Here is an 11,060-nt window from a genome sequence, read left to right on the forward strand (position 1 = left end):
AAAGGGGAGCGACTTACAGTTTTGGTCGGAGTCTTCTATTAATATCCTTAACTTCTGAACACAGAGCTGCAAACGGGGAGATGACACTGGTTACATCTCTTGAAGCAATGATGAATGCAGTGAACTCCAGCCTGCCCCACACCCTTATGAACCCAGGGGCCTCTGCACATCATGGCCTCCATACTACGGAGCACCCTTAAGCTCAGGAGGGCTGTTTGTAAGCACCACTGAGGACAGAGAGACAGTAGATACCCAATGTAGATGCATCTTACAGATGGGCAGTGAGAGCACCCACAGAAACATGCATGGACACCCTGGCACTTTCCACAGTGCTCACATGTGTGAGGACACAAGACAGCAGAGCAATGCTTTCTGGGGCAAGGATGAAATCCAGGGACCTACTTACATGTTACTTGTGTAATAAAAATAAACTTGAACCCCCAAAACAATGGAGTGACCATCGCAATGGTCCCCAGGCCACTCAAGGAGCCCATGGGACTCTGTGCTCCAGGGTGAACACAGCATTTACAGGGGTCACAAAGAGGATAGAGATTCAGGATGGGGGAGACCTGAGAACAGAGGACAAGACATAGGCACAGGTTCGGGTGTCTACAAGGAGAGCCAGGAGCTGCTAAAGAACTCAGAGCTGTACCAGGGCAGTTGAGCAGGTATGGCCACTGGCTTGCTCCCTCCTAGGCACAGTCCAGGGTGCAGGGCACCAGGAATGAATGATGGGGACATACGAGGGTGGACCAGCATCTGTCAGATCACAGGAGCAGGAGGCTTCCAGGGCAGGGACACTGAAGGGAGAAGAGGCCCAGACGATGGCAGAGCCTCAGGACCCTGTGGCATGTGTCTGGCCCGGGACATACCTGGATGCTGGCACTGTGATTAGGCATGCCGGAGGACAGGGAGATGAGAACTGAAACAGACAACCTTCAGTTAAGAGCCTGGCAGGCTGACGTCCACTCAACATGTCCAGTGTGTGTTTGAGGGGAGGGACCCAAACACACAGTGGTCATACTGAGTGGGAAATACCATCACATTGGGAACTGCCTGGCCCAGCTGATGTTTGTACAGGAAAGGATTAACACAGCAGCCTGACCACTCTCCCTGGGAAGGCAGGCTTGCAAGGCTGGTCCTCAGAAACAGAGTCCAGGAACTGAACTGATGGTGGGGTGGGGGCGGGGGGAGCACTCCCTGTCCCTAAACTTCACAAACCCACGGTTTATGTGGAGCGCCTGCACTCATCCTGGAGTCTGGACCTCGCACATTCTGGGCAGAGGCGCTTGTGTGACTAGCCTCAGTGAGAACCCTGGGTGCTGGGTCTCTGTGGTCAAGAGAAAATCAAAGCCCTAAGAGTACAGGCATCTCTGTCCAGGGCAGTTCCATAGAGCTCAGGCCACACGGTCATGCCTGGTGCTCAGCACAATCACATGAGACCCGTGGCCCCTGGACAACCCGATCAAGGCCACTGCCCTCCTGGTAAGCCCAATAGCTCCACCTATCTCCAGGGCCATCTCTGATCCTGCCATGCCCCAGCCCACCCCATCGACTTCCCCAATGCAGGAGACTACTCTCTGGATCTGTGGTCACCATCTCTTGGCACTAGCCTGTACTGCATGCCACCCCTTTCTCTCCAGGACTGTCATCAACCCTTAGGGATACTCATGGCTCAGGCCACACAGCTACAGGCACGGAGCACAGACCCTGGGCCAGCTTCCTGTGAATCACTGAATTGAAGGTTGCCCATGGGTCCAGGATGAAAGACCACCAGACTGCTTCTCAACAGCTTTGGGCAGGGACGGGCAGAGACAGGCAGGCAGTGCAAAGCTGAGTCCCCCGAGCCTTCAGCTCTCACTGCCCATCTGTAAGATGCCCCGTTACAGCGACACACGGTTCAGACATTGAACCAGGAGATAGTCAGCCGGCCCGGGAGTAACAACTTGAGTTCCAACAGATACACGGGGGAGAGAGACTGTAAGTTCTCAATGGTGTGGACACCCACTAGCAGCGTTCTGTGTGGCCCTGGGCCAAGTCCTGACCCTGACAAATGGCTTCTCAGAAGACCTTCTGAGGAGCAGCCATGATTGCATTGCACAAAGTCTGTGTTGTGGATTCCTACACCTAAGTGCCTACAGAGTGCGACTGTAATGGCTGGGACAAAAATAGCAGGATTGGACACTGGAGGCCAGTGAAGGCAGTAGACTCTGGCTGTGACACTTCCCGTGGGGCTGGGAGTGGTTCAGAGATGGAGTAAACATATAGCACTGAGAGCAGGTGGGAATCGGGTGGAGGGGGTTGGGAATCTGCAACTCCAGGTGACCTTGTATACACTGGCAGGGGCTGGGGACGGCCATCGGGGACCAGCCCATCCCAGGCCCCATCACCAGGATGGGCACTCTCATCCCCACGTGAGACCCCATGAGGTGGTAGTGGGGTAGGGCCTCCCACTAAGGACAGCCATCTGTTTCAGAACCAGGTAACTGTGGTTCTTACCTGCGATGACGGTGTTCACACATTCGTAGAGAAGGGACATGGCGGATGTGCTGGAGAAGGAACAAAGAGGCGTGAGAACAGTGATGAGCTATTCTGTGAGACACAAGAGGACCCCAGTGCACTGCGTCTGAAAAAATATGGTCATGTCAGCAGTGGTCCATGACAACTCAAGTCGGAAAGTCACATCGGATATGGCTCCGCCCTTTGGCCCAATCCCCTGCCTTTCCCTGTTCCAAGGTGGGCTAGGGTGGCAGTTCTGGCTCTTGTCCAGGCAACTGGCATCTGGTATCTCTGCCTGGTCTGTGAGGCCCAGAGTCTGCTCTCTCATCTCAGTCATCAGATGCTCTGAAGGACAAGAGCATCTCATCCACTCACCACAGACAACCTGCAGCACTCCCTCCACAGGAGCCTATTCCCTTACCCTTCCACCTGTGCAACATCCATGAGGGAAAGTCAAATTCCCCACTTGCTCTGGCAGCACAAAGACAATTCTACCAGTCAGAACACCACTGCCTGGTTCTACTCTGATGGAGAAGCCCGAGGGGCAGTCAGACATGGCCCCACACAGACAGGCAGATCATAGAAACCCGTGGCCCTAACACCCGCCCAGGGCACCTAGGGAAATGTGAGCACAGCCCAGACCTACAACTAAGGTGGGCACCAAGTGCATCTACTCAGCTGATATTCTCACAAGTGATGCTCTCCAGCCTAATCACCCAAACCTCAGAGCATGGAGGCCACATGTTCCAGGAGCAGGGACACTCAGAGCCAGTCCACATCCCCAGGCACACGACTAATGGCTCCTTGCGCAATAATCTCTGAAAACCACAGCTATGAGGTAAACTCCATGATTGGTTATTTATATAAAACCCCCAAAGCCCAAACCCAGACACCCGTTGTACCTAATTATCTTGGAACATCTGATTGGTTTATGTACCAGTAGCCTGAAGCCCAGAGGATGTCTTGAGGCCTGGACCTCATGGGGAGGAGCATGTGGCTCTGATGAACGTGGGGAAAGGCATCCAGCCCCGGTAGAGGGAGCCACAAGCTATGGATTGCTGATAGCCCAAACAGGGTACTCAGGGCCAATCAGAAACAGAATCTGACAATGTCCTACACTAGAGATTGGGAGTCAACGCAGATCTACCTAATACACAGACACAAACCCAAACAGGCAGCCAACTGGGAGACAAAAAACAACCCCCAAACAAAGAGCATGGGGACCCTACCACCGACTGGATCCCTGTAAGATCAGAGGGCTTCTCATCAATACGAGGGTGGGGGAGGAGGCAGGGATCTTCAGCAGGCTGACCACTCAGTGTGCAGAGACCCTGCTTCTGCCTGGCATTGAGCCCATGCATCACCTGTGGGCACAGCTCAAACCCAAACCCCTTGGAGCCCTCACTACTATCACTTCCCAGAGAAAGTGACCTCATGGCTCCAGTTCCTCCCGCTGCCCACATCTGCCTCACTGGGGGACCCTGGCAGCAGATCTACTGAGCCACCTGCCATTTGGCCCCCACGATTCAACTGCAGGCATCTTAAGTGGCATGGCAGCTCTTAGAGCACAATCTAACAACAGACGAACTAATAACAACATGATCATTTAAGGCCTCCGCCATGATTGCCGAAGTCCACTATGACCAAGAGGCTGAGTGAGTACCTTTCTTCATTTTCCTTTGTGCTGTTTTAAAAACGGAATGAGGGAAAGCCAGCCCAGCCTGGACCCAGGAGGGCCAGCAGGTACCGAGTTTTTCGTCTGCAGCAAAGTCACAATGTGTGTGTTTGCTTTTCCATCCCCAGACTTTCCTTGGGTTCACCCCTCCCGCATACCGACAGCCTCCCAAGGAGCACAGGCTTGCCCACAGCAGGTGGGCCAAGGACAGGTGTGTGTGTGTGTGTGTGTGTGTGTGTGTGCGTGTGTGCGTGTGGTACCGGGGACAGGCCCCCTGGGCTCACCTGTGGATCAGGTTGGTGAGAGGCTCGATCAGCTTCTTGCCCAACCTCGGCTCCAAGGGGGTCAGAGCACCAAACTAGGGGATGAGAGTCCAGGTCACAGGCAGCAAGAGCAGGATAGGCACATTAAGGACTCCACACAACCATGCTGACCAACCCCAACCCGCGCCCCCTCTCAGCACTGAGAGCTCCCAGGACACCCTCAAGGCCTTTCCACACATGAGAAGAAGGAAAGTTGGGGATACTTACAAGTTTGATGATTTTAATGAGGACCCAATTGTTTGTCGAGGAGGTCATCAGCTTGAAGAATAGCGGGGCCAGGGAAAGGTAGTTTTTGGGGTTGCGTCTGGCCAGCTCACAGATGACATTGACTGCCGCCGACTGGACCCCTGTGAGATCAGAGGGGTTGAGCATATGTGAGGAGCAGATGGCCCCTTCCCAAGATCCAGCTCCCCCTCCCAACGTGTGGGAATGTAACGAAGGCCATCTGTACTGGCCAGCCCCGCAATCGGGAAGGGCCAAACAGAAACTGCTCTCAAATGTGACCCGGGTTGTAAATAGCTGATATTTTTATCTAAGAGCTTGTGCATAAGCATGTCTACCCCGCATGTCCTGTTTGCTTTGTTTCCTGTGCTCTATACAACCCTGTGCTGCAGAAGCTTGTGCTGTGGAGACTTCACCAGTTGGCTACCCTGGTGCATACACAAGTTCTAATAAACTCCTGTCTTTCTCAGCCAGTCCTCCGGGTTATTTCTTCAGAACCGGCAAACAATACGTTGAGGCCTTCTTGGACCTTGGCACTTTACATAACAGAGGTCCTCATCACTAAGGGATGGGGACTAGGCAGGCTGGCCATTCTGTGTGCAGGGTTCCCGCTTAAGCCTGGCACTGCAGCCATCACCTTTGTGATGTTTTAAATGCTCAAAACCCCAATCTCTTGGGGCTCTGACCACCATTGCTCCCCAGAGGAGAGGAACCAAGGTTGTGAGGTCGGTCCCTGTAGGATCAAAGTAACCCCCAGAACAAGATGCACACCACACGAAGTGACTGTACTTCCCTCCACCTGACGGCAACCACTCTCGCCCCTAGCCCACCATGTCTGCTGCCTTAGCTGCTACTTCTCCAGCCAGAACTTTCTGCACCTATTCATTCTCTGTGATGCACAGCAGACTCCCCGAGACACATCGGAACCCACAGTGGATTTAGAGAAGCTAGTTTGAACCTGCTCAGCCCAGACACGGAAGAAAGGAGAAAGAAATGGGAGGAATGAGGGCTGGAATAGCCCCCTGCTGTAGGATGGGAGTCGAGGTATTGAAATAAGCGCATGACTATTAATATGCAGACAGACAGACAGGCCCCTGCCCAGGGTGTTGGTGTCTGTGAGTGTCTAGGACAGTGATGGCGAACCTTTTGAGCTCGGCGTGTCAGCATTTTGAAAAACCCTACATTAACTCTGGTGCCGTGCCACATACAGAAATTTTTTGATATTTGCAACCATAGTAAAACAAAGATTTATATTTTTGATATTTATTTTATATATTTAAATGCCATTTAACAAAGAAAAATCAACCAAAAAAATGAGTTTGCATGTCACCTCTGACACGCGTGTCATAGATACTAGAAAAATGCCACAACCCAGTACAATCCTCATCTTATCTCAAATCAACAAACCAGGGTCAGGGTCCTCCAGCTTCTCTTTCAAGCGGGGGAAGGCAGGGCGCAGAGACTCAGGGTACTTCAGGAACACCTTGTACATGATCAGCACAGCCTTCTTCCGGATGTACGGCTTGGTGTGTGACATCTGTGGGAGCAGAGGGCCATCAGGCTTCTCTCGGCACTACATCCTGTGCACCTGCCCTGTACACCTGCGCTGCTCACCTGCCACACCTCCTATCCATGACTTACCTCCCCACACCTGCCCTGCTCACCTATTGTGCACACCTTTGTGCTCACCTCCCACACCTCCTTACTCATGTCTCACCTTCCCACACCTGCATGTTCACCTCTTACACTGCCCTGCTCACGTCCTATGCCTGCCCGTATCTTACCTCCATTTCCCAAAGGAAAACCTTCTCTCTAGCTCCCAACCTTCAAGCCCAGGTATCACACAATAGTGTGCAGAGTGGGACGAAAACCTGTTCTCCCTGTGTCCATGACCCTAGGCTTGCCCTCCAGAGGCCGAGACCCTCCTCCATGGACTCGGTGGGGAGATGGGGCAGAGAGGGTGAAAAGAAGTTCACACTGGAAAGAGAGCCTGCCCATCAATGTTGGCCTCAGGTTATCTAGGCTGCCAAGACCTGTGCCTAGACCAGGATGCTGAGGGACGTTCCAGATTCCCTTCAGCTGGGCCTCAGTCTGCTCTGTGCCCCCACATTCCATAGCCCTGGAGCTCTGTCCTTCTAGGACTGTGTTGCAGCCATGAAGGCCTCTTGGCCCCAGGTGGGCACACTCGTCACCTGTCAAGGCCCCTGGCAGCCCCCCCAAGAAAGTTGTCCCAGACCCCCCATGACCTGGCACCAACGTGCACCATAAGCAACTCACTAACACCCCTCTGTGGGATCATGCTGCTGTCACCTAGTCTGAGTCAGCACACTTTCCAAAAGCACCAAACAGTCAATATTTTTGGCTTGGTGGGCCATAAGGTCTCTATCCAACTACTTGGTTCTGCCTCTGAGCTCTGAACCCACTATAGATACCGAGTAAGTGAATGGCAGGGCCATGTACAGATACAGGGATTTACAACAGATGGCTATGGTGTGCTGGCCCCTGATCTAGAAGCTGACTGCACTGACAGTCCTTGAGGTCATGAGCTGAGACCTGCCCACCAGCAAGCACAGCAAACAGGCTGAATGTATAAGGCCAGAATTACCCTCCATGTGGCATTAACATGATCAAAAGAAGTGCGCACACGCACACATACACACAGTTGGAGACCTAGTGCACAGTTAGTGTCTCTGAGGGCCATGATTTCTAGGAGGCCATCCATATTTAGAATGAACTTCCAGACACCTCAAAGATCAGAACTGGTTGGGGTTATGCCTTTCAGATCAAATAAACCGTGAGAAGTCAAACTATAAACAGACAGAAACAAATGGCATTAGGGGTGGAGAAGAAGATAACCCTGACCTCACTGCTTGTTGAGACAACCGATACCATCACCTATACCTCAATAAGAGAGTAACTGTCAGGTCACACACCTGATCTCGAGGGAGAACACCCTCAGCTAGACCTCACCTGCCAGCGACACACACCCCTTCCCCAAGCAGAACTATTTCAAAGGGGTGAAGTAAGAATTTGTGAATGATAGTGGCCACCAGATGATGGCGACGAAGACAGTGACTCAGTTTCCCCCTCTTATCCCAGGGATCCAGACCTATTTCCACATGCCTGAGTGTTCTTAGAGTGACGAATCAGCCTCGATTTTCCAGGCATCCATGCATTTCAAATTGCACACTCACAAACTCACCAGTGTCATGATGTCATTGGCCAAGTCTCTGGCAAGATCTGGGGTAACAAAACAGGACAGTCCAGTCAGTGCAACCCCAGTGTCGTATTGGCTGGGGCTGCTCAGGTCCTGGAAAGAAAGGAAGAAGGGTTAGGTGCAGGCGCCAATCATACATCACCCAGGACCCGCTGTCCCCCACCATCCCAAGGAGTAACAAGGAGCAGCCAGTTCCTCGCTGTCATTGAGAGAAGACCTGGGACAGGTATAAGAGGAGAATTGCACCTCACTCCTGGCACAGCCCCATGTCCCAGGATGCGACTAGGGCTGAGCTCCCTGCCTGTGAACCCAGGGCAGAAGAGATGGTGTGGCCAGCCAGTCCCACGCCCCCACTGGGAGCCCCTCTACCTCCATTGGGGTGTCTCCCCTTCAAAATCCAGGGACCATTCCTCTGGGCCCCTCCCCAAAGCAGAAGGTTAGACCTATGCCTCATCCTCGAGGTGAACAGGAAAACCAGCCACAAGGAAGAGCACATGCCTAACCCCATGCCCCACAATGTCACTCACCTGCTGCCCTCAATCTCTAGTTCTAAGACCAACCGCGGAAGTGCCTCATGTCAACATTAGGAAAGTTTTCTTTTATATCACAGATTTGTTTTTGTGGAGACATTTTCTAAGGAACCTCTCAAAACAGTTTATACGTGGTAAAAAACAATACTGATGCATTTTAAGAGTTGAGCTTCTAGACTATGCTAGTAGTATAAAAATTACTGGCTTTTAAAATCCACTCCAGCCAAGGCTGACGAGATAAAAACACATAAGAACTCACTGTACAGAACTCGGTCCCTGGCTGGCGGATTTTCCATCTCTGAGTGATTCACAAAGGGCCAAGCAGAGGGTGGACACTATGGGGAAATGCCACAGGGCTTCTCAAAAATGGAGGATTGTGAAGAGGGCACCGGTGGGCAAGTCTGTCTCAGGTTCATTTAAAACGGCAGTACAGGGACGGCCAACATTGGGGATATGAATGGAGAGGAATGGCAGTGGCAGACAGGGCTGTGGCTGCTTAAAGAGAGGACCCTGTGAGTGAGGCTGAGACGAAAACAGGCAGAGGGGGCAGTGGTGGCGATTAAAATCACCAGCCCAGATGTTACTATATCATCTGCTTTATTATGAGGACATTCTCAGGCTTGGGCCATCTCCCCAACAGAGCGGATCTAGGTGACATATCTCTAACACATCTTAATGTGAATCAGTGACAAATCTCTGTCTAAATCAAGGTGGTAAGGATTTGCAGAGAGGGCCAGCAGGAAAACCAAAACTGGGCCTCAGCAGGTGGGCTGGTATTGGGTCCCCAGAGCCCCTCCACCCTCCTGCACCCCTCCCATTTACTGTCCCAACACCCTACACCCAGAATGCTTCCTCAGTCCTTCCCCTCCTCCTCTCCAAGGCCACTACCAGTTAAGCTCCCCCCTCACCACCCCATGGCATCTGATACCCAGCACTGCTGCACAAACTGGCCCACAGCCACGCATCCTCCCTATCCCCCAAGCCCTCAAGAACTGCGAGTGTAGCAGTTAAGTTCTCAGACACACACCTTATCCATGCCAGCACCAGTACCTAGCTAGTGCCAGCACAGCCAACCTGCCTGCTCAAAGTATCCACCCAAGAGCCCATTCTTAGGTCACCATGTGGGATGACCAGAGCTCATGGGTGAGGACATTCTCAGGCTTGGACCAGAGTCACTGAGAGCCTGGGGCTACTGCCTCCAATGTGTGGTCTGGGGCCAGGACAGGGTGACACCCCCTCTGACCACAGGAAACAAAAGATGTTCAAAGTACTGGGGCCAAGGAGGACATTTTTTACTCAGTGGCCTTCAAAGCTCATTTCAAAACAAACTTACACGCAACTGAAACATAAACATAGTATGACTAGTGGGAAACCAGCATATGGGAAGGGCATGCAACCTCAACAGGCACTCCTGCAAGAGGGACGGGACTGGAGAGAAGAGTGACCATGAAAGGAGCCCTCCAACGCCAAGAAATAAAAACAAGAGGCAGTCCAGCAAGCTTCCACCTCTCCCCCTCGCCCAGGCAAAAAGGCAGACCTGCTCTGCCATGTGTGGGTGTTATCTTGGGAATGACGTGACTAAGGGCAGAAGACTCTGCTCGATAAGAGAACTGTGACAGTGAGATCTCACTGACCTTAGTGCTTTCTAATCTGACGTACGTGACAGAAAAACCAGTGTTGGCCCTGGCTGGTTTGGCTCGGTGGATAGAGCGTCAGCCTGCGGACCAAAGGGTCCCAATTCGATTCCGGTCAAGGGCATGTACCTTGGTTGCGGGCACATCCCCAGCAGGAGGTGTGCAGGAGGCAGCTGGTCGATGTTTCTCTCTCATCGATGTTTCTAACTCTCTATCCCTCTCCCTTCCTCTCTGTAAAAAATCAATAAAATATATTTTAAAGAAAAAAGAAAAAAAGAAAAACCAGTGTTGGAGAACAGACATTCATGTAGGGACACAAAGGAACCTAGCCACAGAGCCGAGAAGACCATGGGCCTATGGGAAGGGCAGCCTACCTTGCGAATCTGGTTTGTAGTCAGCATGATGACATCGGTCCCCTCATGAAAGCACTGGGAAGCAGCAAGGTAGCCAATGCGCTGTTGAATTGAACAAAAGAAGGCATCAGAGGTGAGATAAGGGGACCATGCAGTATTCCTGGAGGCTCCCAGCCCTTCGCCTGATCTTGGCGCCAAGCAGCCCTTGGCCTGGGGGTCACAGGTGGGTGGGCACAGGGAAGCCATTCAAAAACCAAGCTGGGAGTCTTTAAAACTCCAGAGGGAGTATATGGTCTTTAAAATACGATGCTCTTTTAAGGTTCGCCAAACCATGGAGTCCTGTTACTAATGCTACCTTTTCACTTGTCAGCCAGGAATTGCTTTTATGATCTCATGCAGTAAGTCATCCTAAGCACTGGTTTTCTTAGCCAATCCTATAAACCCATAATTTTACTTAAAACTGAAAGGGAAATATTATATAAATAGCATTAATTTGACAAAAACTGGAAGTGTGATGTTTGAATGGCTAGTTTGACTGAAACAGGTAACTATTTTTTTATTTTGTTTTTTCACAGTCCAACCTCTGTCCATAGGCCCTCAGGAATGC

At 51.9% G+C, this 11,060-nt stretch overlaps 1 protein-coding gene across 1 annotated transcript in view; it reads right to left on the reverse strand.

Annotated features, from left to right (window-relative positions):
* AP3D1 (adaptor related protein complex 3 delta 1 subunit) overlaps positions 1-11,060 on the reverse strand; it is a 32,301-nt gene that overhangs the window by 19,088 nt on the left and 2,153 nt on the right. Inside the window, exons 5-12 of the mRNA XM_015564666.1 lie at positions 10,475-10,555; positions 7,922-8,029; positions 6,127-6,256; positions 4,705-4,844; positions 4,459-4,532; positions 2,500-2,549; positions 873-922; positions 18-66 (exon numbers count right to left, since the gene is read on the reverse strand). Of these exons, the coding sequence (XP_015420152.1) occupies positions 18-66; positions 873-922; positions 2,500-2,549; positions 4,459-4,532; positions 4,705-4,844; positions 6,127-6,256; positions 7,922-8,029; positions 10,475-10,555 (682 nt within the window). The remainder of the gene's footprint in view (positions 1-17; positions 67-872; positions 923-2,499; positions 2,550-4,458; positions 4,533-4,704; positions 4,845-6,126; positions 6,257-7,921; positions 8,030-10,474; positions 10,556-11,060) is intronic.

The sequence above is a fragment of the Myotis davidii genome, unplaced genomic scaffold (genome assembly GCF_000327345.1).
Source record: "Myotis davidii unplaced genomic scaffold, ASM32734v1 scaffold198, whole genome shotgun sequence".
Classification (NCBI taxonomy): Eukaryota; Metazoa; Chordata; class Mammalia; order Chiroptera; family Vespertilionidae; genus Myotis; species Myotis davidii.